This window comes from Phyllostomus hastatus, unplaced genomic scaffold (genome assembly GCF_019186645.2).
Source record: "Phyllostomus hastatus isolate PE091 unplaced genomic scaffold, TTU_PhHast_1.1 phas_contig_196, whole genome shotgun sequence".
NCBI classification, from domain to species: domain Eukaryota; kingdom Metazoa; phylum Chordata; class Mammalia; order Chiroptera; family Phyllostomidae; genus Phyllostomus; species Phyllostomus hastatus.
The window spans coordinates 2,413,663-2,441,429 of NW_025333709.1; the positions used below are offsets into that span (position 1 = coordinate 2,413,663).

Sequence of the window (27,767 nt, forward strand, 5' to 3'; positions counted from 1 at the left end):
CACAGTAGGTGACCAGCCCTCTGATGTCACTCCACCTGTTCTGCTCAGTGGCAGGTGACTAGGGGTGACTCTCTCCTGCCCCCCGGCCCAGTCCATGCTCTCAAACACCCCGACAGAGAAGGGCATGGAGGGCGACCCCAGCCACAAGGGACGTGACGCAAGAGTCCCGTGACTGCTCTGGCCACACGGCCTGAGGAAGGACTCTGCACGCGGGCGCCGCAGTCACCTGGGAGCTCATTCCACAGGCAGACGCCCACGGGGGACAGCAGGCGGCCCGGCCTCCGTCTGCATGACCGGTGCCCTCAGCAGCCTAATACACACCCAGGTCTGGGGGAAACTCCACAGGGACATCAGGCAGCAACTCAGGGAAAAGCAGGAAAACAGAAGAGGAGAGGTTCCCAGGGAGAACCTGGGGGCATCTGGTCAACCCCCTGGGGGGGGGCGTGGCCAGCTCTGGAGGAAGACACGTGCGGGCGATTAGATGTTTAATGGGGCGCTGCCCTCGAGCTGACGCCCTGGCCGTCGTAGGTAATTATGATTTATTAAACAGCCTTGTGCCTATTAAAGCTTTCTTCCCCCCTCTGACAAACCATTAGGGCATGACTGTGTTTTGAAAAATCATTCCTTTAAAAAAAAACTGTGTGGGTGTCAATTAATCATTTACTTTCTTTGGCAATTTGGAAACAGAAGAATCTAAGTGTGCAATGTGCTAAAACAGTTTGCTGGAAATTTCATGCAAACTCACCCCCTAAATCACTTCTCGCTGCGCAGTGACCCAGCGCGCACCCGCGAAGGGGCCGGGGGCAGGGCGGCACCCCAGCGGCGGCAGCCCCGGGCGGCCGCTGCAGGTGTGGACAGCGGGGGCCACCGAGCGCCGGGGGCGTCTCTGCCACGGGGACCGCCCCCACTCGCTCTGCACCAGCGGCCTGAATCAGTCCCTCCCATCTATTGTACATGAGCACGGAATAGATATTTCCAGAAGCCATTTCAAGGGACACTGAAGTCTGGCTCGGCCTGCGACAGCCCCGCGGCCCCGCTTGAATCTGGGAACTAGGAAACAAGACTCTCGTCCTGTTCCCTCTGCCACACCTTCACCGCCGTTTCCTCTCCTCGGTCACTTCCCGCGGCCCTGCGCCGCGGCAAGCCTGCATCACGCGCTGGGGTGCGAAGCGGAAAGACAAGGCCCAACGCTGCACCCTCCGATGGCGGGCAGTCCTGCCGGGAGAGCGTGGCCGGGTCACCGCCCCTCCCCGATCTCGGTCTCTGCCTGCTTCTCTGCAGGGCAGCCTCCGAATCCAAGCTGCCGCCGCCACCCAGCCAGGCGCGGGGAAGCCGGTCCAGAGAACCACAGCTCAGCCCACGTCCCACAGCAGGGAACCACCGCCCGGGGCTGGGGGTCGGGAGCGGGGGGCGCGGCCGGCCGGCGGGGCGGCGTCTCCCACCCGCCGGTACTTTCGATGGCACTAGTTCCGAGATCCATCCGCGAAGCCGACTTCCTCAGTCAAGTGAGCCACGCACGCCCTTATTTCACAGGGACGTGGAACGGTCCCCCGCAGCGCGGCCAGGGGGCCCGGCTGCCTCCGCGTCACCGTCTGCCCCGCGGGAACTGAATTCCCACCTGGGTCCCGGCCGGCCGCCGCGGTTCTCAGACGTGGCTGCAGGTTAGCAGGGCCAGCGCCAGGGCTCGGCTCGGGCGGGTTACTCCGACTCCCCGGCCCCCAGCCCCGGGGGGGCAGAGATGCCAAAGCCAAGTCAGAGCGCTGGGGCCTGTGGGACTTGGGCACCGGGCGGCCCCACGTGCCACCTCCAAATGCACGCGGCCCCGAGCCCTGACACTGTCCCCGCCTGCAGAGTTGGCGTTTCGGACGGAGACAGACACACACACGCGGCGTGAATGGGCCGAAAGATCAGCAAGTGCAAATGGCGCGATGTGATCAGGGAAACTAGCAGGAGGCACAGGTGGGGGGCAGGAGGCCACACCCAAGGAGAGCGACCCCGTAAGGCTTTGCTCAGGAAGTCCCCAAAGTGAGAAGCAATCGCGGGACACGGGCTCTGAGGTGGGGAGGGCCAGCGTGGGCAGCCAGCTGCGTGGACGCGGCCCCGCAGGGGTCGGCGGCAGGGAGGTGGCTTGGGAGCAGGGGCAGGGCCAGAGGAAGAGTCTGCCCTTTGCCCAGCGGGCTGCGGGAGGCCCCGAGGCGGGGCCCAACAGACACGGATGTGAACGGGGCTGGAGCACCTGGACACAAGGCCAGCCACCCGGTTCCCCCAGTGCTAATTAACATTCACACGGCTGCTGCAGGGCTGCCTCCTCGACCTCCGTGGTCCACGGCTCACTGGCTACAGAGATCCTCGAGCACACGCGCAGGAAGGGATCACGCTTCAGTTAAACACAGAAGAGGGACCGCATCATTTCAAATCCTCCGATGTCCCATTCCCGTCCCGCGCACTGAGCAGAAATGGAGAAAAAGAACGTGCATTATGTTTAACAAGGCACGGTGTCTCCGATGGCTTTCATCTCTTTGAGAGAGGAATTATTTCAGTGGGCTGACGCTGATATCTATAATTAATATCTATAAAAACTTGAACACCCCCCCCAAATATTTTTTCAGGGTAAAAACCCTCCTGTGGTTTCTGAGTAATTAACAGTTTGCTCCCCGCCGCGGTAAAAATAGGCTCCCACCTGAAACTCATTTCCTCTTTGGCTACCGAGGCCGCTCTCGGAGTGACGGGGAGAAAGCTGTGGGGTCCAGTCATGGGGCGAGAGTGGGAGCGGACCCCTGGCCCGAAGGGAGGGGAGCGGCCAGGGGCGATGAGGAGCTCAGAGCCCCCTTGTTTGGGTTTAAGCGTTTAACCCAACTGTGCACGTCAGCCGAGTCCGAAGGCTTGCAAACTCCAAGCCGACCTCCTGCCCCTGTGCTCCCTGCCCCCTGACTCCTGCCCGGCCCTTCACTCCCAGCCACGCGGGGAGGCCAGGACTTTGAGGGCCAGGGATCTGCCCAGCATCACCCAGCGAACCAGGACGGGAGGCGGGCCCGGGCTCCTGGTCACCAGGGCCCCAGCTCGGCTGAGCTGTCCCTTCTCTGGGGTCCCCAGCCATCCCCCAAGCCACACAAGCCTGGCCAACCCAAGACAGCAGGGTCCGTTCCAGACCCCAGCAGCCCCGCGGGCCCTGAGGCTCCCACAGGCAGGACCCACTCACCCACCCAGCGAGCCCTGCCGAGGCTTCTCCCCTGCACCCTGTGCAGCTGTGGGGTGCTGTGCTCTCCCACACGCGTGAGCCACCGTCACACGTGACAAACAACAAGGAACCCGCGGGCAGAGGCCGAGGGCCCTGGGCGCTCTCCTCTCAGGCTGAGGCCGCTCCCCAGCCCCACCCTGGGGGACCGCCTCCCATTCGCAGACGCTCGATAAATGTCTGCTGACTTGACGTCCTGTGAGGTTGACCCGGCTTTGCCTCCAAGGGAATTAAGAACCATCGTCTTCAGGAAGAGCACCCAGCTCACGGGAAAGGCTGTCCATGCCCCACACCAGTCCACAGACGGGGGGAGGGCCCGACAGGCCGAGTGGGGCTGAGGGGCCAAGTGTGCTGGTCCCGGGGAGGACGCACGAGGGGGTCTCCAGGGTGCAGGGACGAGGCAGGAGCGAGAGCGGGGTGGGGGCTGGTGGGGGAGGTCTGGAGGCCAGGCTGGAAGGGGCCGGGCGGCAGAGGGCGGGAGAGAGAGAGAGAGGGAGACAGAGGGAGGCGGTGGGCAGGGCCTCAGCAGAAAGGCGGGGGGAGGCCGGCGAGAGAAGAGGGTGGTGGCGTGGCTGCCAACACCGCCCCAAAGACGCCCGCCTCCTAACGCCCAGAGCCCGAGCACTCGCTACCGTCGGCGGGGCCCAGCTGCGTGAGTCACTCAAGGATCTGGAGACAGAGTCGATCCCGGACTCTGGGCGCCCAGTGGAGTCACGAGGCTCTCACGGAGGGAGGCCGGGCCGGTGCGCCTCAGGCGGCGGCCCTGTGAGGGCGCAGCAGGGGTTGGGGTGATGCGGCCAGGGGCCAAGGGACGTGGGCACCTCCAGAAGCTGAAAAGACCAGGGGACAGATTCTGCCCAAGACTCAGAAGGGTGCAGCCCTGCCCCCGCCCTGACTCTGCTAAGCCAGTGGCAGCACCCCCACCCCCGGACCTCCAGAACTGTAGGGGACAGATCTGTCCTGTTTCCAGCCACCGCAGGTGCGCAACGCCCTCGGTGGGTGGGCTGGTCCTGGGCTAGGGGCGCCACAGTGACAAGGTGGCTGGCCTCTCCCCCACGCTGGGGGCTAGTCTTTACCACCGAACAGAGCCAAGCCCGGCCCCTCAGCACCGCGCCCCCTCCCCGAGGCTCTCGAGTGGACAGACTCACAGCCCAGAAACCCAGCCAGAGGAGATGCGGCCTCACGCCCGTCCCGGTTGCCCACCCAGGGCGCAGCGCCATCTTCTCTCCGTGACCTTGTCCCCATTCCGGCCGGGGCCGCTCTCGGCAAAGGCCAGACGCCCCTGGAATGTGCTGCACGGGGAGGGGGGCCTCCCCTCCCCGGAGAAGTCCCAGCGGGCGGGGTGAGGGTCGGGTGAGCGCCAAGCACCCTAGGAACTCCGAGACCCCGTGAGCCTGTCCCGGGACTCCTCCGCGGTGACCCCCCCCCCCCGCCCCGCACACAGCAGGGGCCCACGTGGTGTCTGCTCAGTGAGACTCCCCCCACCCCCCCACACTCCACAGCTCAGCTGTCCTCTCCGCAGGAGGAGCCGGGAGCGGAGGCCGGCTCCCCGCTCGGAGGACCAGAAGAGGCCCATCTGCGGCTCTGCTTCCCCCGCCGCTCCCGTCTGACAGCCGGGCCCGGAGGCTGCAGGCGCAGGCGCCGGCGCGCGGAGGGATTCCCTGGGGCCCACGGCGCTGGCTCCCGCGGGGCCTCCGCAGCTCAGCGGGGAGGGACGTGGAAGACAGCCCCCCAAGCCTGCTCCAGCCACTCCCATCCCCGGACGCGTCCGACGTGTCGGCCAGGGCTGCGCGGGCAGGACCCAACCACCGCAGACCGAAGGCGACCGCCGGAGCCCTGACCCCAGGCCGGGGCAGCCACGCTCCGCCGCGGCACCCTCCTCCGACACCTGCTGTGCACGTCGCCCTCCGAGAGGGCCCCCCCGCCCCGCCCCGCCCCGCCTGGGCCCGTGGTGGTCGTGTCCAGGGCACAAAGACCTTACGTGTCCCGGGAAAGGCCCTCCCCTGCTGGGGTGGCGACCACCGCCCCTGCACGTCCGCGTGACCTGTCACTGCACAGCCCCCCCCCGCCGCCTGCCCACCACGACTCCACAGACACGTGACCCTGCAGGCGAGGGGGTCTCAGTCTGCATTCCACTGGCCAGCACTGGCCGCCTGCAGTGTCCACTGGGCCCGGTTCCTCGCAGGGCCCGGCTCCTCGCGGGGCCACGCCCCAGGGAGGCTGCGGGAGAAGGAAGGGGAGCCCAGACGGGGACAGGAAGCAAGCCCGCGGCCACGGGGACTCCCCGGGTCTGTGAGCCTGTCGCCCACCCCGCCACACGCGCTGGCCGGAGTCAGCTCCCATGACCGGTGCCCCAGAGTCCTGCTCACTAACCCAGCGCCCTGGGCACAGCTCCGCAGAACGGCGGGAGAAACAGGAAACGGGGGCACGCGCCCCGCCCTCAGGTCACCCCAAACCGAACAGGCCAGGTCTGACCGACTGGCAGAACAGAGCCGGGTGGGCCTTGGGGTGGACGGCCCTTCCCGGGGGGGCGGGCTGGAGAGAGAGGAAGACAGACCTGGGGGCCCTGGGCGGGAGTCAGCTCCCAGGAAGCAAAGCGCCCGGGGCGGTAGCTCCCTGGAACCCTTGTGCTCCGCCCCCTTCCCTTCCCTCCACAGGGGTCCCTCTCCCCCACCCAAGGGGCAGGGCACCCCTGGAGAGTCGGGCCACGGGGTCAGCCTCACGAGACCCCGGACCAGGGCCCGGCCACGGGCCGTCTCCCGGACCAGAGAGCGAGAACCAATGAGCAGGGAGGAGAGGCGGCTCATCCCCACAAAAACTCTGGGGGCCCTGAGGGGGGCCCAGCACCCGACCACACCCAGCCCGGGGTCACACACTCGCTCTGCACACCCCAGGCATGCAGCAGGAGCCTGGGGGATGCAGGCGGGCTCTGTCCCCGACGGCTGGGGGAGCAAGGGCGCGGGGTGGCTAAGCCCAGGCTAGCATCTAGAAAGCCTCAGCCCAAGGTGAGGGTCCTGAATACTCATAAGATGCAAATGATCCCTTTCCCAGAGCCCCTCTGTCCCCCTCCCCTCTTATCACTGATCTCTTAGCCCATCCCCCTGGAGGCTGAGAGAGTGTGGGCTGGGGGGCCTTTTGCTCCTCGGCCCCTCCCGGAGCCCACCCCAACCTGAGACAGTCGGGCACACAGGGAGGGGGCCCAGGACATGTGTCCCCAGAAGAGGGGAGAGGGACAGAGGGCACGCGGCAGCCTTGCCTGCAGCCTCACTCCGCCCACACCCTGCTCTGACCGGAACCCCTGCGTTTCCAGGGGACACGGCAGGCCGTTTGGAAAGCAGGGACCTCGAGGGGCCTGGAGAGCTGAGGGGGTGGCCTCCTCCCCCGCACGCCCCCTAAGGACAGACAGCTCCCAGCTCCCGCCCTTCTCCGACCCCAAGTTCAGGGCAGCCACGGTTCCCCTTCTGGACACCCCCAGGGGGGAGGCAGCCAGGCCCGGCGGGGAGGGTCGAGGCCACCTCCGTGTGCAGGGCGCCCCTTCCTTGTGCCAGGGAGGCCCTGCTGACTGCTGGGGGGCAGGATGACTCCCCTCCCTAGGCCGAGGCTTGGAGAGGTGGGATCCCGGAGAAGCCACCCCAAAGCCCCTCTCCTGCCCGACCAGCCCCAGCCCCAGGAGGGGGAGGCTGCAGTTTCAGGTTTCCCCACGAGCGCCCCGCCTGCTCAGCCCCAGGGAGGAGAGAAAGCAAGTCCGACTGGGTCTCGAAGAGGCGAGTGTTCCCAGCAATGACTCCTGTCAGGAAGCCGTAAAAAGCCAGACGTCAGTGAGGAGGACTGTGAGGGCCGGCTCGGGAGCCCGGGGCCTCAGGAGGCACGCTTGGCTCTGCTCCGCTGCAGCAGGGCGGACTGTTCCGGAGATGGGAAGGAAACAAAACTGCACGCATTCCCTTACAGAGAGGGGGTGCGTTCTGTCTTCCCGGGGTACCAGAGGCTGGCTTCGGGGTGTGCCCGGCGCTCGCTCACCCGGGCCCCCACCGTCCCTTGCTCATCCTCACGCAGATGGGGAGAGGCGGGCTGCCAGCCCCTCAGGGGTGAGGACACCGAGGCTCAGCGGGGCTGGGGGCCGCTCAGCAGAACCCTCCACCCCACCCCCACCCAGGAGCCCGGACCCTCTCGCCAGGGTGCACGCAGCACCCGGGCATACGAGCGACCCCACCCAGGCGCTCGCTGGCTGCGTGGCTCCAGGCACCCGCTCACCCCCTCGGCTCAGCCCAGGCCCTGGGACGGAGCGTGGGGGTGCTGGGGTGAGGGGAGCCCACCGGCACGCAGCCACAGCCCCCCAGACACGACTCCTCTTACAGCTTTTCAAAGGGAACGTGGCAATGTGACGGCGGACACGGAACCAAGATGGCAGAGACAAAGGCCACTTTGAGGGGCTCCCTCCGGGGGGCGAGGCCGGAGCCCTCGGTGGCGCTGCCCGGGGGCCGGGGAGCAGACGGAGGAGTGAAGGCACGAGGGAGCCCCCGCTCCCCGGTCTCTCCCCAGCGGCTCTCTCACCCCGCCCCGGTCCCAGCCAACCCCCCCCCACCCCCACCCCCGCACCGATCGCCCTGGTTGGGAAGCTGAGCAAAACCTCTCCGGCGTGTTCTGTTTTGTTCTCCTGAGTGTGTGAAATGAGGCTGGAGCCAGGGACGCATTTTAAAAGCCCCAGCGTCGCTTTGGAACTGGGGTTTCTCACAGTCGAGCCACCCAGAGCGGGGCCCAGGCGGGCGGGAGGTGGGGACCCCTGGGCCTGGCTCGCAGGGCCCCCGCTGTGGGTCCGAAGCTTCTGGCCTGCTGGCCCTGCCCTCCCCCCACCCCCGCGGGAAGCAGACCACACCCTCTCTCCGGCAGGTGCCTTCCCTGGGAGCCTTCCCGCACTGCGGCAGGACCCGTCAGGGCCTCGGAGAGCCGGCCACTACACAGGTGCCCCCGCTCTGCCGCCCACTGGCGGGTGACCTACGGCACCCCACTTTGGCCCTTCTGCCGTCCTCAGCAGGAAAGGAAGTGGGCTGGGCCTTTGAGCTCCGACAGCCCCGGGGAATCCACTGTCCCCTCCCACTCTGCTGGGCTGAGAAGTTCACCGGGCACCTGCTAAGCACCAGGCCCCGGGGACAGCAGAGACCAACAGACAAAGGTCACGCCCCCCGGTCCCCACATCCTTAGGGGGGACAGGACACAGGCAGTAGGGGCTGGGAGATGGCGGGGAATAGCGGGAAAGAGAAGTCACTCCCACGGAGTCTGTCTGTCCCTTCTGCGGGCCCACTGCCACGTCCGACCTCACACGACCGTTATTTCTGCACACGCGTGGCTCTCGCTGCCCCCGGCTGGCTCCTGAGGTGCTAGTGGAGAAACTCGCTGTCATAGTTTGGTGACGTTATTGCCCCAGAACTGGGTTCCTTTTAATCCTGTATGTTGTGTTTCATGTTCATGATGAAAACTGCATTCTGACAGAGTCCCACGGTCTGCCCCAGCCCGGGGGCGGGGCTTCTCCAGCCCGGGGCGGAGCTTCTCCAGTCCCTGGGGGCGGGGCTTCTCCAGCCTGGGGGCAGGGCAGCATTCCAGGGGCGGGGCAGCGTCCCGAGGCGCGGAAGGAGCTAAGAGCCCCTAGGCCCGGTGCGGGGGCCCTCGGGCCCAGGCCGGCCGCACAGCACGGACAGAGAAGTGACCGGTGCGGAAACCAGAGGGACACCCAGGAGCCCCACCCAAAAGTCAGACGAAGAGGCGGGAAATAGGCTCGGGCTGGGTACCCTGGTACTGATAGGATTATCTGAAAAAATAGAGGATTTTTGTTGAGTTCTCTACTTCTACAGAGTGAAAGCGAACTATTTCACTGGCCACTGGGACGGCCAGTGTAGGGCAGTGCCTAAAACAGGGCAGGAGGCGGAGCCCGCCCAGACTTGAAGTGTGACCTTGAAATTCAAAAGGCCAACCCTGGGGAAAGGCAGGAGCTGGGGGGTCTTCCTCCTCCACCCTGGGCCAGGCAGTGCGCTGGGGGGTGGGGGGGGGGGCGGCAGGCAGACAGCCCGCTGCCGACTCTCCAGCATTCCTGGGCCCCACGCAACAGGCCCCTCCCGTGGGCCGCGCGTGGCAGAATCCAGGGGTTGGAAGAAGACAGGAACAAAAGCGACTCCCACGCACCGTCTCACTGCACGTCCTTTCCAGGTGCGGAGGGAGCACCTCCGGCGCTGGGGTGTCCGTCCTCCGAGCCCACGGGCGGCGGGTTCCTGGGGACTGCAGCCCCGCAGCGCACCGGCCCACGGGCAAAGCTCCCGGCTGACAGAGTGACCCTCCTGGCGCTGCCCCGCTCCGTGTCAATCAAAAAATTAACACAGCATCATCATCGCAGGATCCAGCGACCCCGCTCCCGGGGACACAGCCAGGAGAGCTGAAAGCAGGGACCTGAGCAAATATTTGCACGCGAGGTTCACGCTGCATCACTCGCAGCAGCCGGGAGGCCGGGGCGCCCACGTGACCGCGGGCAGACGAACGGCGTCTGCCCCCCCCCCCCACGCAGCGGACTGTGGCTCCGCCCTACGAGGGAAGAAAGTTCTGACACCCGCCGCAGCGCGGATGAACCTGGAGGACACGATTGTCAGTGCAACGAGGGGGTCACGCGGGACAAGCACTGTGCCACTCCGCTGCGGTGAAGGCCCCGGTCCGCGTCGCGCACGCAGGGAGCAGAGGGTGTCCCGGGGGCCGGGCGGGTGGGAAGGAGCGTTCCGGGGGGACCGAGGTCGGGGTGGGGAGAGGGCGGAGGCGGCTGCACAGCGGCCGGAATGCACCTGCCGCCACTGGCCCGGGCGCCGAGCGACGGAAACTTGTCATTTGTATTTCCCCCCAATGAAGAAATGACCATCAAGAAAAAAGAATAACAACACTTCTTGCACTGAAAGGAAAAGCACTCGGCTCAAGAGTGAGGGGGCTCCCTGCAAGGCCTCCCGCCCCCTCAGCTGTGTGACTCGGGCCAGGCTCCCCGTGAACCCGACCGCTCTGGTCGGCGGAGTGAGGACGATCTCACCTACGTCTCGGGGCTGTGTCCGGGACCCACTACGGTTAACACCACTGACACGCTAGACGCAGCCGGGGCACATCCCCGGCACGGCGGTCCCTCACCTCGTGGGTGGGACTCGGGGGCACCCTGCGGACCGAGGAGGACTCCTTCTTGTCGGAGAGAGTGGCGTCAGAAGCAGAGGCCTGGAGGTCGGCCCGGGAGATGGCGTCTGCACTCCTGACACTTCAGAGACGGGCACCTAGCGGTCCCTTTCGGAAGGACGCCCATGGAACAGCAGCCACCGCCCTCTCCTCGCTTTGGTTCCAACGTCCCTGGCCTCTGAGTGCCCGCAGTAGCCCCGCGGCGGCCCCGCGCAGGGGACAGGCCCCGCCGGGGTCGGGCGGCTGAGCTCCGAGCAGCAGGAGAGATTCTCAGCTTCTGCAGGAGAATGGCTGTGGCGGGAGAGCGCTGTTACTTTAAGACCTTCAGGCCAGTGCGAGCAGAAACTAATTAACCGATTGTGATTTTCTGTGCAAATACAGTCACTGACGGCTACAGAAATGCAAAATAGAGGGGACTTCTCTGCCTCAAAAGAACATCGGGGTTTAATCTTTCTTTTTTCTTTTTTCAAGTTCCCAGATGACAGCGCACGTCCGAGTACCCTCATGACATTTTTTAAAACACGCACAGAGCTCGGTCCGGATGAAGCTGACCAGCACGGCTTGTGTTCTGTGAAGTGTCCCCACCACGGGGCCTAGCCAGGGACCGTGTCCCCGCCACCCTTGGCGGGCTACCCGGCAGTCACCTGTCACCGTGCAGTTGAGCACAGACTGAAAGTCTGCGGTTCAGGGGGGGCCCCTGTGGGGACCTGCTCTGGGCAGGCGGCAGGTCCCCAACAGGCCGCGGGGAGAGCCGGGAGGAGCCCTGGGTCTGCACCTGGGTCAGCGTGCAGGCCTGAGGCCGCCCCCTGCGGGGGACACCGGCCCTGTGGACCGTCCACGGTCACGCGGCACCCCTTCCCTGCCCAGGTCCGAGCTCACGGCCAGGAGAGGCTCTCGGAGGGCTCCCACAGCCAGGGCAGGCCGGGGCAGACCCACTCACGGGCCTCTGCCGCCCCAGTGCTGGGGCGGGGGCGGCCTGCTGTCTCCAGCGGGAGAGCCGGGGCTCCCCTGCTCCCTGGGCTCCCGCACCCGGGGGCAGGAACAGCTCCGGGGTCATCAGCAGCACCCCTCCGCACCCCACAGAGCACCCAGGCAACCCAGGCACTGGCCGGGGGAGGGGGACACTGGCCACGGGGAAGAATCTATAAATAACCTGACCTCTGGAAGCTGCAACAAAACAAGGACGAGGAGGCCCCCAAACAGAAGGCAATTTACAAGCTCCCCTTGCGTCTTCCTAAACCGGAAAGGCGCCGGGACGCCCGGCACTCCGCCAGCTCATTTCCTAATCGCTGCGACTCCAGCTCCTGACGTCACCCTCGGCAGCCTCAGCCTGCCTCCGACAAATTACAATAAAATAAAAATTAAAAATCACGGCCGTGCCTAAGAAGGCCCGTGCAAGCCCTGGGCTGCCTTCTAATCTGAAGGGTGTGCAGAAGAATGATGCTAATTTATGACCTCTTTAAAGTACTCCCAGGAGCCCTCACGCAGCCACAAATTAAATAGCCACTTTATTAAAGTAAAAGGAGGTTTCTGCGATGTGGTCAGGAACTGTATTAACAGGCTGTCTTCACGCCTCCAAGCTGGGCCTCCTGATTGATGGCTGTGTCCTTCCGCTGCCCGGCTGCTGCAGGGCCTCCCTCTCCTTGGGCCTTCATCCTCTCCCCATCCACACCGACCTCCCGCACAGCCCCGCTGACGCTGACTCTGCTTGACCTTCAGGACTGCTGGATCATCACCTCCTCCAGGAAGCCCTCCCTGACTCCCCCAGCACAGATTCGCAGGATGCTGGGACAGTCTATGTCGGATTCCTGTCCAGACCACATGTCCCACCAGGACAAGGCTCGGATGGGTCCTGCTCACCGCCGCGCCCCCAGCACCGAACAGACCCCAGTAGAAAGCAGCTGGTTCGCAGGCTACCCTGAGGCCTCTCCTCACCTGGGGCTCTCCTGGCACAGGAACCAGGTGGAGTACCCCGGGTCACCCTGGCAGGCATCCTCCTAAGAGTGACTGTGCCGGTTTCCACACCAGGACTTTCCTAGACCCCACCCCCCCGCCGCCGGATCCCGTCTCCATTCGCCGCCACCTGCCCCACGGTGCAGGCGGGCCCCGCTCTCTCCTCCTTCTCGACCCAGCCACCGGGGGTCCCCAGGGGCTCGCACAGTCGGCCTCCGCACAGCACGTGTGACGGGCACTCAGCCCCGGCCACGCCTGGGGAAGGTTGCCACGCCAGAGGAGCCTCCGGGAAGATGCCCGCCACGTACACCCCGGGCAGCCACAACGCAGCCCCCGTGAGCCCGCGCCCACCCCAGAACGCGGGGCCCGCCGTGGGGGAGGGCACAGCAGGCTTCAGCAGGAGGCAGCGTGCCCCGGAGCCACCAAGCCCTCCTCCTCCGAGAGTGGGACGGGGCGGCCGGCACGCGGCCGCGGCCGTCAGACGCAAGGCCACGGGGTAGCTTCATCCCCGGGTTGCACCGGCGCGTTCACCACCCTGAAGTGCGTTACAGGAAGGCCTTTCGGGCCCATCCGCGGGGGCTGCCCGTCTGCCACGATGCCAGTGCCCACCCCCACCCAGAGACCTCTGGGGCCCACTCCTCTCGCCCCCCCGCCCGCATCGGGGCCCTGGCCCCGGCCGCCGCCAGCCTCTCTGAGCCTGCACCCTTAAGTCCCACCCCCAGCGCCGCTCCTTCCCAGCTCCGGGACCCTGGGCCACGGACAGCTAAGCTCTCCGGGCCTCAGCGTCCACCCCCGGGCCAGCAGACTCTGAAGGGTAATTAGGCGCCGATAACCACGAGGCCACACTGCCTCCCTGGGCTGGCGGGCCTCGCTGCAGATCCGTCAGGAGCCGACTCCAGCGCGCACCCTCGCTGGTCCCGTCCACCCTTCTCGCCCCACTGGGCCTCTCTGAGCCCCACGGTGTTAATCCGGGGGGGACGCCAAGGTAGCTGAGACCACCTCCCTGTGTTAGGGGCTGAACTGGCACCCCCCTCCCCCCAAATAACCCTGTGTTCAAGTCCTGACCCCCAGGACCTCAGAACGTGACCCCTCAGGGGCAGGAGCTTTGAGGGCGGAACGGAGGTAAAACGCCATCACGGGTCCGGCTCCGGTCTGACCCGTGTCCCTGTGGGAAGGGGCCCGGACGCAGACCCGCACGGAGGGACGAGCCGCGAAGACCCGGGAAGGAGACGGACGTCTGAACGCCGAGGGGCGGGGCCTCGGGAGGAAACGCCCTGTCCGCACCCCTCGGCTGGGGCTGCAGCCTCCAGGGCCGGGAGAGGATGCGCTTGCGCTGTTGGAGCCGGCGGGCTGCGGGGCGCCGCTGTGGCAGCCCTGGGAAGCCCGCACGCCTGCCTGCGCGCGCAGACCTGACAGCTGGCGGGGTCGTGACCCAGCTCGCCCCTTCCGACGCTCCGCACTTCTCATTGTTGCCCCAGCTCTCTGTGGCCCCAAACCCCGGAGCAGAGAATGGGGACAACGAGCCGAGAATTGTGTCTGCACAGGGCTCCTCTCGACATCTCGACCCTGGAGACGCGCGCGCGTAGAGGACACACGCACGGAGCAAGGGTGGGGAACGGGGGGAGGGGCGCCGGCCTACTGACGGACGGTGACAAAGCTGAACCAACTGGGCCTGGCTGCGTGGTCGCCAAAGCTCACGTCCAAGTCCATCCGAGTTGGAGTTCAAGTGCCCTGAGAGAGGCGCGCGGGTGAGCCGTGCCTAAAATGAGCACGATAAGCCCGTGGGTTCCCAGAAACGGTGAAACTGGGACGGGGCGCAGCGCAGTCCCGTTAGGGTACCGGGAGGCTGAGACCCCAGAGGCAAAGACCGGCTCTCTGAATCCCCTTATGATCGCCCCCACCTCCAGCCCCCCCACCTCGGAGGGCAGCTCCAGAGACAAACCCAGGCGCCTCCGCCCAGCCAAGCGGATGCAGCGAAGGTAATGCCAACTGACTCCACGAAACGTTAACGTCACACGTAATACTTTGTTTCCACAGCTCAGCACAGCTCAGCGTCAGACAGGAAGACAGTGTTGTTTGCTTCTAAGCACGTCCCGGCCACATCCCCATGGAAGGGGGGCCACCCAGCCGCAGCGGGAGACGCACAGCCGGCCCTGACCCTCGACGGCCGCCGCCGGGCCTTTCTGGGCACCAGCGCGAGCCCTGCGGCTCCTTCGTGCGGGGCTCTAAAGTAGCGCTTCAGACGCCTGTCCCTCTGGTCGGCTGCTGTGTTTAAATCCTGAACAATGCCTGACGTGGCGAAGCAAACCCCCCGTCGGTTTGCCGAGCACGCCTCCCGGGTCTCAACCCCGGGGCAGACCAGGTGGGACACACCGGTGACGGGGTTCCGCTCGGCAAACCGGCCTCTGGGTAGTTTCCTTCGGGCCGTAGCAGAATCCTGGCTGAAATCTTTGGCCCCAGGGCTGCCGGCGGCGGACAGAGGAGCAAAGGGCACGTCCGAGGGCCGTGGAAACAAGGCTGGGAAGCCACAATCAGAAACGTGGTTTACGGGCCGTGGTTCCAGCCCTCCCATCGCGCTCCTTGAGCCCGGCCCAGGAGCGGGGAGTCACTTCTCCCCCGGGATGCTCTGCCTCTCCGGAGCCCAGGCCTCCCTGGACTCGCCCTTCCACCGGGCAGGTGGGGGAGGGGCAGGCGTGTGAGTGGGCTGGCGGTCTCCGGGCTCCGTGCTTCCTCGACGTCTGCCTTCCTTCACCCAGACACCAGCACTGCTGACAGCCCCGGTGAAGGCCATCCTGGCGCTACCGCTGCCCTGCCATTTCCCGGAGGCGGGAGGAGAGCCTCACCTCCCGTTCTGGACCTCCCGCCCCTCCACCAGGAAAAGCCAGCACCCCCCACTCCACCCCCAAGCCCCCCTCCCCCGGCATGCCCCTGCCAGCAGCCCCGTCCCCCGACCCAGCCACTGTCCCCAAGGAGCAAAGTCAGGGGGCTCCTCTGACAGCACCCCACTCCAGCACCCCAGCACCCCAGCCCTGCAGGTCCAAGCCCCTCCTCACTCTCTCCCCGGAAGCCGCCAGGTCCCCAGGCTCTGTGCTCAGCACGGGCCGGGTGTGTGCGGGGCACAGTGTGGTGGCGGCCAGGCGCCAATGAGTGCTGATGCGCTGGTCCCACTTTGGGGGCTGGTCTGCTCCCCTCAGTCTCTCTCTCCCCTCTCCCCCCCATTCCATTCCCTCCGCGGAGCCGAGACGACAAAGGGACGAGAGGAAGCTGCGGGACCCACAACCTCTGCAGGTGGCGGCGGGCCTGGTGCAGCTCCCCGGCTCCACGGGGCTGACTCTCCCCGTCCGTTCGTCCCTCTGAGTTACGGCCCCCGGTTCCCTTTCGCTCCGTGAATTACAGTTCACCCCGTGGGGCGTGGTTTGTCACGAGTGTCAGGGCGCCGTGAAGGGCAGGACCCAGCTGCACGTCTGGGGTCGGACCCCTTTCTCAAGAGGCGGATGGGGAGGGCCCCCTCGGGCTCTTCTAGGGAAGGGGTGCCTGCTGCCCTCCAGGAAGCACCCCCTTGGCACCCGGGTCGCCCCTGCCGGCCAGGGGGCCCCGCAGGTCAGCTGCACACCCCCCTCCCCGGGGCTTCTAGTCCGGCTGGAAAATACCAGAGACAAGCCCATCAGGTGCTGCCCCCCAGCTGACTCATCCACCCCCACTCTGGCTCCTCCAGCAGCACCCTCACCGAGGGGGAGCCCAGCGGGCTGGACAAGCAGGGGGTGAAGGTGCCACAGTACCCTGGTGGCACCCCTTTCCTGGCGAGGGGCACACCCAGACTCCCACGCCTCTGCTCCCAAAGGACACCGGGGTCCTGGCCCAGCGCTGCCTCCTCAGAACTTCAGGGAGCAGTGGTCAAGGCTGCGAGCCGGGGGGTCAGCCACGGGGGGACACCCCCATGAACGGCGGTGGGAAGGAGTGAGCAGAGTCTTCCCTCTCTCCTCCCTGCACAACCAGCCCTACACACACACGCACACGCACGCATGCAGAGCAGACACCACCGCCCCAGTGCTGACCCGGAGGACTGCCTGAAGATGACTCCAGCATGACCATCAGTCCTGGGGGGGGGCGGGGGGGGCAGCAAGGGAGGGAGCCAGTCCTTAGGGGCGAACATGAGGGCATCCCCAAGCCAGGAGACGCACCACCAAAAACCACGGGGCAGGATCTGGCACAGGTAGGAACCACGGCGCTGGTGGAAGGACGCACGGGGGACCCTAACAGAAGTGGCCTCTCGGGGAAAAGGGTGTCCCGTTGAACCTCCAGCAGGAGCAAAGCCGAAGGGGCACGGACGGCGGGAGGGGGAGCGGCAGGGAGTTTGCAGCCTCTGGTGGGGAGCTGGCAGGGGGGCCCCCGACTCCGCAGGTAGCACACAAATCCCTGGTCACCCAGCTGCCTCTGGTGACAGGACTTCCAGGCAGCCGTGGGGCCCCCGAGGGTCATCAGAGAGAGCGGGAACCCCAGAATCGGACCCCAAGCTAACCAAGGAAGCCCTGGAGCCCATGGAGGTGCCCTGTGGGGGGTGCCAGGGAGACCAAAGTGGGGAGGGTTCTGGAGCCCAAACTCCCAGAACGCACCACTGAGCAGACAGGGCAGAGGCTGAAGGCAGACGCGGCGCAACACCCGGTTGGGGGATAACCCTACAGGGCCTGGGGGTGCCCCAAGGTGGCCAGGGTCCCGGAGGCTCTGAAGACAACGCCAGTCTCCACAACCTGTGCTCTGGGGCCTTTGGGGCCGCGCCCAGGTGGCTCAAGGTCCCGGAAATCTGTAGAAATGTCCCTGAGGTGAGGCAGGGTGCTCGCATATCTGGGGACTTCGCCCCAGGTAACCGGTAGCCGGAGCCCAACAGGGTCCTACGAGGTGACTCGCTTCCCCAAATAGCCTGAAGCCCGCGGCGACCGCCGGGCGGCGGGGAAGTGGGGGACTCCGAGGTGTGCGGGGCAGCGGCCCCGGGGCGCGCGGAGGTCACTTACGCTGCTGTTCTCGCCCGTCCAGTGCACCATCGCCTGGTTGTGCGTCGCGTCTCCCTTGAGCACGAACGACGAGCTGGTGAGCGCCGGCGAAGCCGCTCCGGCCACGGAAGCCGCCCGCGCCCAGCGTCCCCGGCCCGCGGCAGGGGCTCCGTCCTCGCCGGGACCCGGAGCTGGAGCCGGAGCCGGACCCCGGGCGCCGGGCTCCGCGCCCCGCTCCGGTCCGTTCTCGCCGCCGCGGGGCAGCGCTCGCCCCGCGAGCGAGCTCGCTGGCAGCGACCGGGTCAGCCGGGCAATGGGACCCCGGAGCCCGGGCTCGGAGGAGCGCCCCGCCGCCCCGCCGGCGACGGGCAGAGGCGGCAGCAGCAGCAGCAGCAGCAGCAGCAGCAGGAGCGGCCGCGAGCGCGGCGGCGGCGGGGCTCCGGCGTTCGGAGCTCGGGCGGCCGGGCCGGGGCCCTTAGGGGCGCGCGGGGGCCCCCGGGGCGCCATGGTCTCTGAGGGGCGGCGGCAGGCGGCGAGCGGCGCGAGCGAAGGAGACCGCGGCCGCGAGAGTCGGAGGGCGCTGAGGAGCGCCAGCGAAAAACGCAGAAAAAGGAGCGGGCGAGGGGAGGGCGCGCACGGGAGGAGGGGACTCGCCGCTCCGCCGCGGCGGGTGCGCTCTCGGGCGAGGGCGCAGCGCCACCTGCCGGCTGCCTCGCGCCCACCCGCCCCAGCGAGCGCCCAAAGCTCCAGGCCCCGCCAGAGGTCCTGGGGCGCGGCCCCCCCCACCCCGCCCCGCCCGCAAGGCTAGGGAACCCTGTCCTGGCTTCCTTGCCCCTCCCTCCTCCTCCCCTCCAATCTCTCTTCTTCGTCCCTTCCCTCTTGCCTTACTGAGCACCACGCTGGACCAGCCTCGGTCCCGGAACGTGGATACAAGGGCACCGCCGGCCTGTGGCCAGGCCCTGAAGGGGACAGACCACACCCAGATGGACACGTTTATTGGCAAAATGAGTCCACGGAGCCCGGGCTAGGACACAGTGTGAGTGTGTAAGTTGGGTTGGGGGGCGCGGTTTCTCCTGTACGAGGCACTCAAGACCTGGCCGTGGAGACAGACCTTAGCACCAGGAAGCTACAGGAAGGACCCTCAGGGCAGCGGGTGGGCCCTGCGAGGCCCTGGCACTGCCCGCCGGGCAGAGCCCACTCCTCCAGCAGCCCGCCTGGGGCTCCGGCTTCAGGAGCCGCCTGCACTGGTGGCTTTGTGTCCCAACTCCAGGGGCCACCAAGGGCTAGCCCCGGAGCATAAGGAGGGACAGCTGAGCACAGGGTGACCCGAGGGTGGGGGTGCGCCTCGTCTGGGGCAGAGCCTGGCAGGCCAAAGTGAAGGGAGCAGAGAGCCCCACCCCCGGCGCTGAACCCTTTAGACGGATTTCAGTGCAACGTTATGGCGCGCCTACAGGGGGCGCCCTGCGGGCCTCGGAGGAAAAGACAGCGGTGGGGGCCTTCGTCCTCTGCCAGGACGGGCCACTGGGCCTCCTGGCCTCCTTTCCTCGGAGGCCCCAGCATCAGATAAAGGCCCTCAGGCCCACGTCCCTGTCACAGCCACCCCCTAACTCCAGGGAGACCCCAGAGGACTGACGTTTGGGGAAGACAGAGTGTGAGGTTCCCTCTGGCCCCCAAACCCCTGAAGCAGCCCCACACGCAGAGCCCTGGGCTCCAGACGGAACTGGACTTCCGGCTGCCCCTGCAGTCCCATGCTGGAGGCACCCGGGTAAACAGGCAGTGACATGGGGTGGGGGGCTCAGGAGCAGAGGGAGGGCCCGGGGCCCCAAGGAACCAGGTCCGGGGTGGGGAAGGGGAGGCTGCTCAGAGGGGGGACATCTCCTACTGATCCAGGTGACAGTGGTGATGGTCACGGAGATTAGCACTTGTGCGGCACCCACACCGGGCCCGGCTCTGTTCCCGAGGGAAGAAAGAATGAACTCCCCGACCCCCGGGACAGCCGCAGGGGGTGGGTCCTGTCGCCCTCAGTTTCAGACGGAGACGGGGGGCCCACGGGGCTCGGGAACTCACCCAAAGGAGGCAGAGGGCCACGTCCCAGGCACCGGCTGCGTGTCCTAAGTGAGACCCTTCACTCTCCGCTTCCAGGTCCTCACCCCCACCGCCCTGACTCCCCAGCTCTCCAGTGCCGGCCAGCCCAGGCCTGCCGCAGTATCCGTGAGAGCCAGTGCTAGCCCAGCGGGGTGGCCGGGCTCACCGTGGAGTCCCGCGGGCTACCTCTGTGCCCTCTGGCCCTCTGAGTGGAGCCCCTTCCCCGCCATCTCCAGACCACCCTGGGGACCCAGGTGGGCCGCCGGCCTCAGGCCCCCACCGCTCGGCACAGCTCTTGGGAGGGTTCTCCTGGCACGGGCTGGGTCCCAGTCGGTGGTGACTTTCCAGAGAAGCCAGGGGGCCCTGGGACCCCAGCCCAAACCTTTTAGCTGCAACATTCAGACGTGCCCCCCATCCCCTGACAAGGCTGCCGCCACAGAAAGAAGACTGCTCTGTCCCTCCAACTTAATCGGACCGCCCGCCCACCCACTCATAGAGGTCCCAGGCCTTCCGAATGACACCAGTTCTCTCTGCCCCTCCCAGGGCGGCTCAGTCGGCCGGGGCGTCCGGGGCGCCCAGGGCCCCGGTGCAGAGCTGTGCTGGCTCAGAAACAAGGTTTTCGAGGCCCAGAGAGGCCAAGTAGGCGGCCTTGGATCACCCAGCGGGAGGGACAGGTCTTCAGGACAAGGTGCTGACAGTGACATTTCAGAAGTGGTTGTGGGGCCCCAGACGCCCCCCCACCCCCCCCCCGCAAAGGCTGCACTGCCTCGGAGAGTGCCCATCACGGCCAGTGGGTCATCCGGGGCTCGCGGTGACAGGAGCCTCAGCGGCGCCTGGCCTCAGTCCGGCAGGGCCCGGGTGGGTCCCCGGGTGCGTCCGGGCCTCGGTCTGCCCCTGGGTTCGGCGAGCCAGGCCAGGCTCCTGCACCCGAGGCTGCCCTGCCGAGAAGCCAGGGTCTGGGAACACGGGGCGGGGTGGCCAGAGCGCGCCAGCTGTGGTGCGTGTGAGATGGGACAGTGACGGGGAGGCCCCCCACACAGCCGTGTCGGGAGGGGACCGGCCCTGGCAGTGGGCTCTGTGGTCCTCAGTCCCCACCCCCTGTGCTAGACGCCCCCGCTGGACACCCCCCACTCTGGGGACAGTGTGTCTGCACTCCCGAGGTGAACTTGTTCCAAGTGCCGGGCTGAGAGGAGCCCCACAGACGCAGGGGCTGGGGAAGGGTCCCTGCCAGGAGCGGCCGCCCCTGCCCACTGTCCTGCCCCACCCCCCAGCCGTGCGTGCAGCCTCGGTTCCCCGTCTGCACGAGGAGAGCATGGCCTGCAGCAGGACGCGCACTGGGCGCGGGCCCTTCGGGGCTCCCTCGGGAAGGAGGCCGTGGGTCGGGAAGGACCCGGCTCTGTCGCCCCTCTCGGAGGCCCCAGGGTGTGGGCACACTGAGGACCAGAAAAGGTCGGCAATTTAAACATCCGTCGGCCTGCGATCAATTCCGTTTCCCCCCAACCCTCTGCCCGGAGGTTCTTGACGGGGGCTGCTGACAGCGGCGACGCGCCGAGAACACAGCGGTCACGGGGACCCTGGGTGCTGGGGTGGGGGCAGGGGTGTGTGTGTTCCTGGGGAGCAGGAGTCGGAGGGACACACCTGAGCAGGTCTGGAACGACAAACGGGGCCCCAGTGGGAAGGACGAGGGACGAAGGAGCCGGCACACCATCCGCAGGGAGGGGCCGCCGCCCGGAGCGCACGGGACTGGGCGGTGACTCACGGCCCAGAGGACCCCTGCTCCCCAGCCCCGGGAGAGCCCTGCAGGGGTTCCGGAAGGAACAACCCGGTCGATGTGTGTTTCCCAGCGTGAGTCCTGGGAGCTCCCGGGAGCCGGAGCGTGGGAGAGAGGCAGGGAGCCCGCTGCGGGCTGTGGCCCGGGGCCAGGTGAAAGAGGCCGGATGGAACCAGCGCCCGGGGGAGGGCGGCGGGAGTGGAGGGCGCCAGGTCTGTGCCGCGCTGGCTGCTCCGTGAGCCGGAGGGAGTCCAGTCCCACTTCAGAAGAGACTGGAGTGTCCGGGGGGACAGCAGCGAGGCCACTTCCCTGGACAGGGGGCAGACCTGCAAGAGAGGGGGTGGCTGTGCAGCTCCGGACGGGTGGCCTCCGAGGGGTCTGCACACTGGGCGGCGGGCGGCAGCGAGGCTAGGCCGCAGAACCAGCCAACCCCGGGCCCAGGAAAGGGGCGTCCCCCTCTGTCACCAAGTCCCCCGCAGGCCACCTGCACGGTCAGCACTGAACAACGACTGAGTGGGCGGGCGGAAATCTCGCAGGAGTCAGATGGCCACGCGCCCACCGTTGAAGCCAACAGCAGCTCAGCGCTCGGGGGAGAGCACTGGACGGGGAGTCCGGGGGGCCACGTTCCCCTGTCCACGCTCCACAGACGCAGCTTTAGCACTTGGGGACAGTCTTCCCCGGGGTCGCCGCCACGCTGGACCTCCAGCTCCTGAGTGGGCTCTCGCCCACCGCAGCCCTCCCAGTCTCGTGGCCACCATTGTCCCCACCCCCGCCCTCCCGAGGAGCCTGAGCTCGCCCGCAGGGTTGCCGGTTGGGAGCGCACTTCCGGGAGGCGGAACGTCCTGTCCCCCGACAGCCACGTGGACAGACTGGCAAATCCTCTCCCCCAAATCAACGATGAAACTGCGCACACGGACGAGAGCAGCCATTTCCATACTCGGGCAATCACCCCGAGAGCGGGCAACGAGCTGGGAAGTGTTTGCGCTTGAGCGCCGCGGAGCTTCGCGCAGGAGCCCGCGGGCCCGGCTGCAGCCCCGGCCCCTCCCAGCGGGAGAGACTGGCGGAGTCTGCGGGGAGGGCGGCTGCCGCCAGGTGCTGCTGCACGGCCACCGGGAAGGGCCGGCAGACGGTTGGGAGCGGTGGGTGACGCGGTGTCCCGCAGCACCGGCAGGCCCGTGGTCGTCTGGGAGACGGCGGAGAGCCGCTGCGCCCCCTGGAAGGGCAGCGCCTGCCACCGAGCCCTCAGGGACCCCGGGGTCGGGTGTGCGTGGGCGGGAGCCGGTGAACAGGAGGCGCCAGCGGAGGGACGGCGGCTGAACGTGCTCCGCTGCCCGCACGCCGGTCCCAGACGGCGGACGGCGGGCTCGCCGCCTCCAGGTCGCTGGGGATGACCTCCGAGCTGGTGCTGGCCGACCTCTGAGCGCCGCAGGCACCGGGCTGCGGCAGCCAGGCTTGACAACAAGCATTAGAAATTAAAAAAATAAAATAGCGTCAGCCGCGGCAGACAGCAAGGGAGACACACGGTTCCCTCGGTGTGGCCCAGGCAGGTCAGTGAGCAAATAAATGAACAAGCGAAACACAGCAACAACCTTCTAGGGAAATCAATACATGCACAATATGTAACCGAAAACGTCCAGTTTTTCACGAGAGAATGTGTTAGGAGAAATGCAAAGAAACAGAAACGCAGGGCCCATCCCTGCGGGGCGGCAGGAGCGGGGGGGGCAGGGAGCGCGACCTTCACAGGCCTCCGGGGTCGCGCCTGGCAGTGAAAGGCTTCCAGGCAACGATTATAAGTATAATGGAAGAATTAAGGGAAGCAGGACGAATAAAAGTCTACCAGTAGAGAATCTCAATAGGAAGGGAGAAATAGCGTGAAAGAACGAAAGGGAACTTCGGCAGGGAGGAAGGCCACGGCGGGGGTAGTGATGGGAGGGGGGGCGCTCAGCGCGGACCCCAGAGGGCAGAAGAGCCGGTGAGTCCGCGGACAGACACACGGAAATGAGCCCACGCGGGGAACAGGGAACCGTCAAGGGAGCCTCAGAGCCCCGAGCACACCGGAGGAGCAGGGGGCGGGGGGCGGCAAAAACCCTTGAGGAGCAATGGCCGAAACGCTTCCCGGGCCGATGGAAAACTTTCACCGAAACTCCCAGCGGACGCAGCGGACCCCACGCGGGCAGAGCAGAGGCGCGCGCCCTGCACACAGCGCGGCCGACACGCGGCCCAGCGCAGGGCGAGTTCCGGGAGAAGCAGGAGAAAAACGAAAAACGGCTCCTCGGGGGAAACCAGAGGCCGGAAGGCGGTGGAGTAACATACTCTAAACGCTAAACGGGAAAATCCGGGATCCGAAAATTCTGTATCCGGCAAGACCATCCCCCCCAAGTGAAGGGGAAATGGCGGCGGAGACAGGCGCGGATGGACACCGAGGGCGAGAACGCGCTGCCCGCGGACTGCTCCCGCCGGAGACCCTGCAGCCCGCCCGCCCGCCTGCAGGCCGCGGGGGGCGGCACAACCCCGCGCGGGGAGGCGGAGGGAGAGCCGCTCTGCCCAGCGAGGTCTCCGCACCAGAGACAGGAAGCGCGCTTGAATCTGACCGAGGTTGTGACCGATTAAAATGCATGTTTCAGTCCCCTCCGCAGCCACTAAGAACATAATTCAAGATGCGTGCTTTTGCACGGGAAATATTAAGTCGGACCTGAAGACTATTTAACACACAAGGAGCAGAACCGAGGAACCGGGCAGTAGCCACCACGACGACCAACCCCCAGGGGGCGGAGAGAGACAGCGGGTGGCCGGCCGTGGGGATGAAAGGTGCAGACCTACTGAGTGGGAACCAGCTCTGTGCCCCGTCAGAAGGCGGATGCCGTCGGACTGGACGGAGGATCGAGACCCAGACTCACGTGCTCTGTGCGGGAGACGTGACTTAGGCCCAGAGACCCAGGAGGCTGACGGTGGAAGAACGGGACGGAGATGCACCGCCCGGACAATGGCCAGGGCGGACCTGGGAGTGACCGGCAGCACCGTGCCCAGAGACAGCCCCCCGGGCTCACTGCGCACCCGCCTGCCCCGTTCCGGGAGGGCAGGAAAGGTGGCCCGCGGGCCAGCAGGCAGGCGGCACTGCCGGCGCGGGGGAGGGGCGGCCACGTGCACCGCACCCCCCATCCCGGGCTGGGCCACAGGCCTGACCTGCGGCGTGTGGACGGCTGGCGCCCAGACCCACGAGTGAGCTAAAGGTCGCTGGACGACAGGCTGAGGACAGTGGTTTGTGGCAGGTAAGTTGAACCTCGGTAAAGCTAGGGTTTTTATTTATTTACTCGCTTTCACTGAAAACTGTGTTCTATTTGGTCGTTTTTGTCTACAACTCCAACTCTGGGAATTTAAAATTGACATCCTTTCCCGTGAGCTTCTGGCAAACACCAAGCCGGGTTTCAGCCTCGGGCTGCATGCGGTTCTGCGGGGCCCGCTGCGGGCGGACCTTCAGTCAGAGGTCCGTGCACATGGATGCCTGGGCCACGACCTCCCATGGGGACACCGGGTCCTGCGGGATGGCGCTGGCCCGACTGTCAGGTGGGGGTGGGCGGCCCCCCCAGGCCGCTGCTTGTCCAGGGCGCAGCTGCTCCCAGTCGGCTGGGGCAGGTTCTCTCGGAGCCGCGAAGAGGCCGCGCCTTCCGCTGAACTTCTCCTCCAGCTCACGGAACCGGCCGGCCCGGATCTTCTGGAAGGACTTCCGTGGAGGAACCGGAGCCGGCACAGAGACCACGATAGGCTTCTGACCGCCGCCCACTGCGATTTCCTTTGGCCGCGGTGCAGTCCAGCTCCGGCGGGCAGCGGGGCCTCGGGGTCCGAGTTCGTCTCCGGGGCCGGCAGGGCCTGGAGGAGGATGGGCTCGAACCCCTCTGGCGTCTCCATGTCGGGCTCCACGGTCTCGGCGTTCCGCGGGGACGTGGCCCTCTCTTTGGGGGGCGCCTCCTGGGAAGACAGTAAAACCGTTTTTCAAAAACCAGAGGCCCACGCACGCCCCCGCCTGCCCACAGTCACCGCTCCGCCCCCCTCCCTGCAGCGGTGCCTGCCCGGGGGGCCGCCTGGGCAACGACGGCTCCAGGACCAGCTGCTTTTCTTACGCCCGCCCCTTGTGCCCTCGCCACGCCCCAGTGCCGTGGGGCGCGGGCAGGGTCACCTCGTTTTACGGACGGAAAAGCAAGGCTCCCAAGCACCAGTGCGTCCTTGGAGGAGACCCGAGAGCCGCCAGAGCGGCGCGGGGAGTCGCGCTGCCCGCCGCCGGCCCACCCCACACCCCACCCCCTCCCCCCACGGAGCGCGGGGCTGGCGCGCTGCCCCCGGCTCTGCCCCAGCTGCTCCCCTCAGATCCGGGGCCCTGGGAGCGGCCATCCCTGCGGGAGACAGGCCTCTGCCAGCTGCCCTGCACCTTTGCTCCCAACCTCGGTCACGCTGGCCGCCCCCCGCCCCCCACCCCAGCTCAGGCGCAGGCCCGACCCCCTCCACCACGAGATCACAGGCACTGCTCAGAGGGGCACAGCTCGTCACCGTGGCCTGATTCTCGGGGCGCCCATGCTCCCCACCCCACCAGGCCTCAGGGCCCGTGGAGGGCGCAGAGGTCGGCAGCGAGCTGACGTGTGTACTCCGGAAAGATACACCCCAGTCCCCGCCCGGGGACCCGTGGCGCAGGGACCGTCTTTGGAAACGGTGTCCGCGGGTGGAACGGAGCCCATCCCAACGGGGCGGATGTTGTCCGATTCCACTCGTGTGATGTCCCCCAGAGTCTCGAAGTGCAGAGAGACCGCGACGGCAGTGGCGGGTGGCAGGGGCGGAGGTGGGGGGCCTGGGGTCGTGCCTTGGGGACGGTTTGTTTTCACGAGGCGGAGAGCGTCCTGAGCGCAGGTTTCCATGGTTCCACCGCAGTTTCTAAGACTGCGGTTCTAACTCCCGACTGTGTCCCTCACCCACCTTAGCACAGACCTGAGAAGGCCGACCCTGCTCCTCCAACCAGCCACCTGGGACACCCCCCACTAGAGGCCCCCCCGGGGGGGGGACTGCGGGACCCCTCTTCCCCACGAGGCACCTCTACCCACCCCTCTGCCTGCCTCTGGTTTCCGCCAAAGGAAGCGGACGGTGGCCAACGCCCCACTCCGGCCGCTTTGGGTAGACAGCCTCTGCCTTCTCGTGTGTGTGTGGGGGGCGGGGGGGTGGTCCCTGTTTATCCCCACGGCGTACGGAGAACCAGGGACCTCGCTGGGGAGGGGCGGACTCGTGAAACCCCGGGAGCCGTCGTCACAACGGCCCTACGTGGCTCCAGCTCCGCGCACGCCTGAGCTCACCAAGGCCACGGCGGCTCCAGGCCCGAGAGCCCAGCCAGACACCACCCCCCGGCCTCGCCTACAGAACGTGGAAGGGCCAGGGCGCTTCGGGGAGCTGGGAGGGGCGGTTTCCTGACCCGGGAGCCCACAGTGCCGGTCAGCGCGTGTGAGCCTCCCTGCGGCTGCACTCGGACCCTCTGCCGCTCCCACGCGGGCGCTCCCGCACGTGACTCTGGGGCTGGAACCTTGCCCTGAGGCCAGGCCCAGAGGAGACCCCCATGCGCTTATCAGAGTGAAGGTGCAGCGTCAGACGGAGTGGCTGTCTCACCAGGGCCGCTGGGGGGAGCAGGGGGAGCGGTGGAGAGGAAGGACAGACAGACACGAGACAGGCCTTGCAGGGACCGCAGGCCCAGGACTGGGGACAGGCCCAGCCCTGGGTGACCGAGGACAAAGCAGAGGACTGTGGGCCGAGCGTGCAGGGAGGTGGCACGTGGGAACAGCCCCCCGCCCCCCCGAGGAGGCACCTGGTGGTGGGGCAGCCGCCACCTCCCCCGCCGCCCCGCCCCCACCCAGAACGGGGTTTGCAAAGCTGTCAGCACCTGGAGCCGTGCAGCCGAGGTGGCACCCTACGGTGGGGGGGCATCTTGGGGACCTCCACCAACGTTTTAAATCGTGACCACTTTGACCGAGTGACCCCGCTCCCAGGAAAACCCGTGGGTGAAAGGCTCCCGGGTGTCCGGGCCGGCGGCCCGGTCGGTTAGAGCGTCGTCCCCGCAGGCCGAGGCCGCGGGCTCCACCCCCGCTCGGGGCACACACACGGGGCTCAGCCAGCGAACACGGCGGTGATGGGAGGGACACGGGTCCAAGTCTCTCTCTCTCAGACCCGTCAACACCGAGAGGAGGAAGAGGGGCTCGCAGGCTCCCACGAGCACGTGGGCCCCGAGACGGTCTCGCGGCACCGTTACAGCCGGAACCAGACAGCGAAGGGTCCCTCCACGGCGGACACGTGCGTGACACCAGCCAGGGGGCTGTCGCGCCCAGACCTGGAGGCGGCTTCGGGCACGCTCGCCAGGACAAAGGCCTGGGACACCGTGGGCGAGAAGAGCCCGGGCGTGAGAGGGGGGTGCGGAGGTCCGAGTGTCCGGTTCTCAGACAGGAGGTTGGACCGAGGACCGGACCAGGGGAGGGGGTGAGGGTGGGAGGAGACCAGAGACCTGTCGGGGCGCGGCGGGCGG

General features: G+C 67.2%; 1 protein-coding gene across 1 annotated transcript in view; it reads right to left on the reverse strand.

The window, feature by feature from the left end:
• The window catches only part of SORCS2 (sortilin related VPS10 domain containing receptor 2), a 213,349-nt gene extending 195,478 nt beyond the window's left edge, over positions 1-17,871 (reverse strand). Inside the window, exon 1 of the mRNA XM_045834049.1 lies at positions 17,386-17,871. Within this exon, the coding sequence (XP_045690005.1) occupies positions 17,386-17,871 (486 nt within the window). The remainder of the gene's footprint in view (positions 1-17,385) is intronic.
• Positions 17,872-27,767: the final 9,896 nt, after the last annotated feature.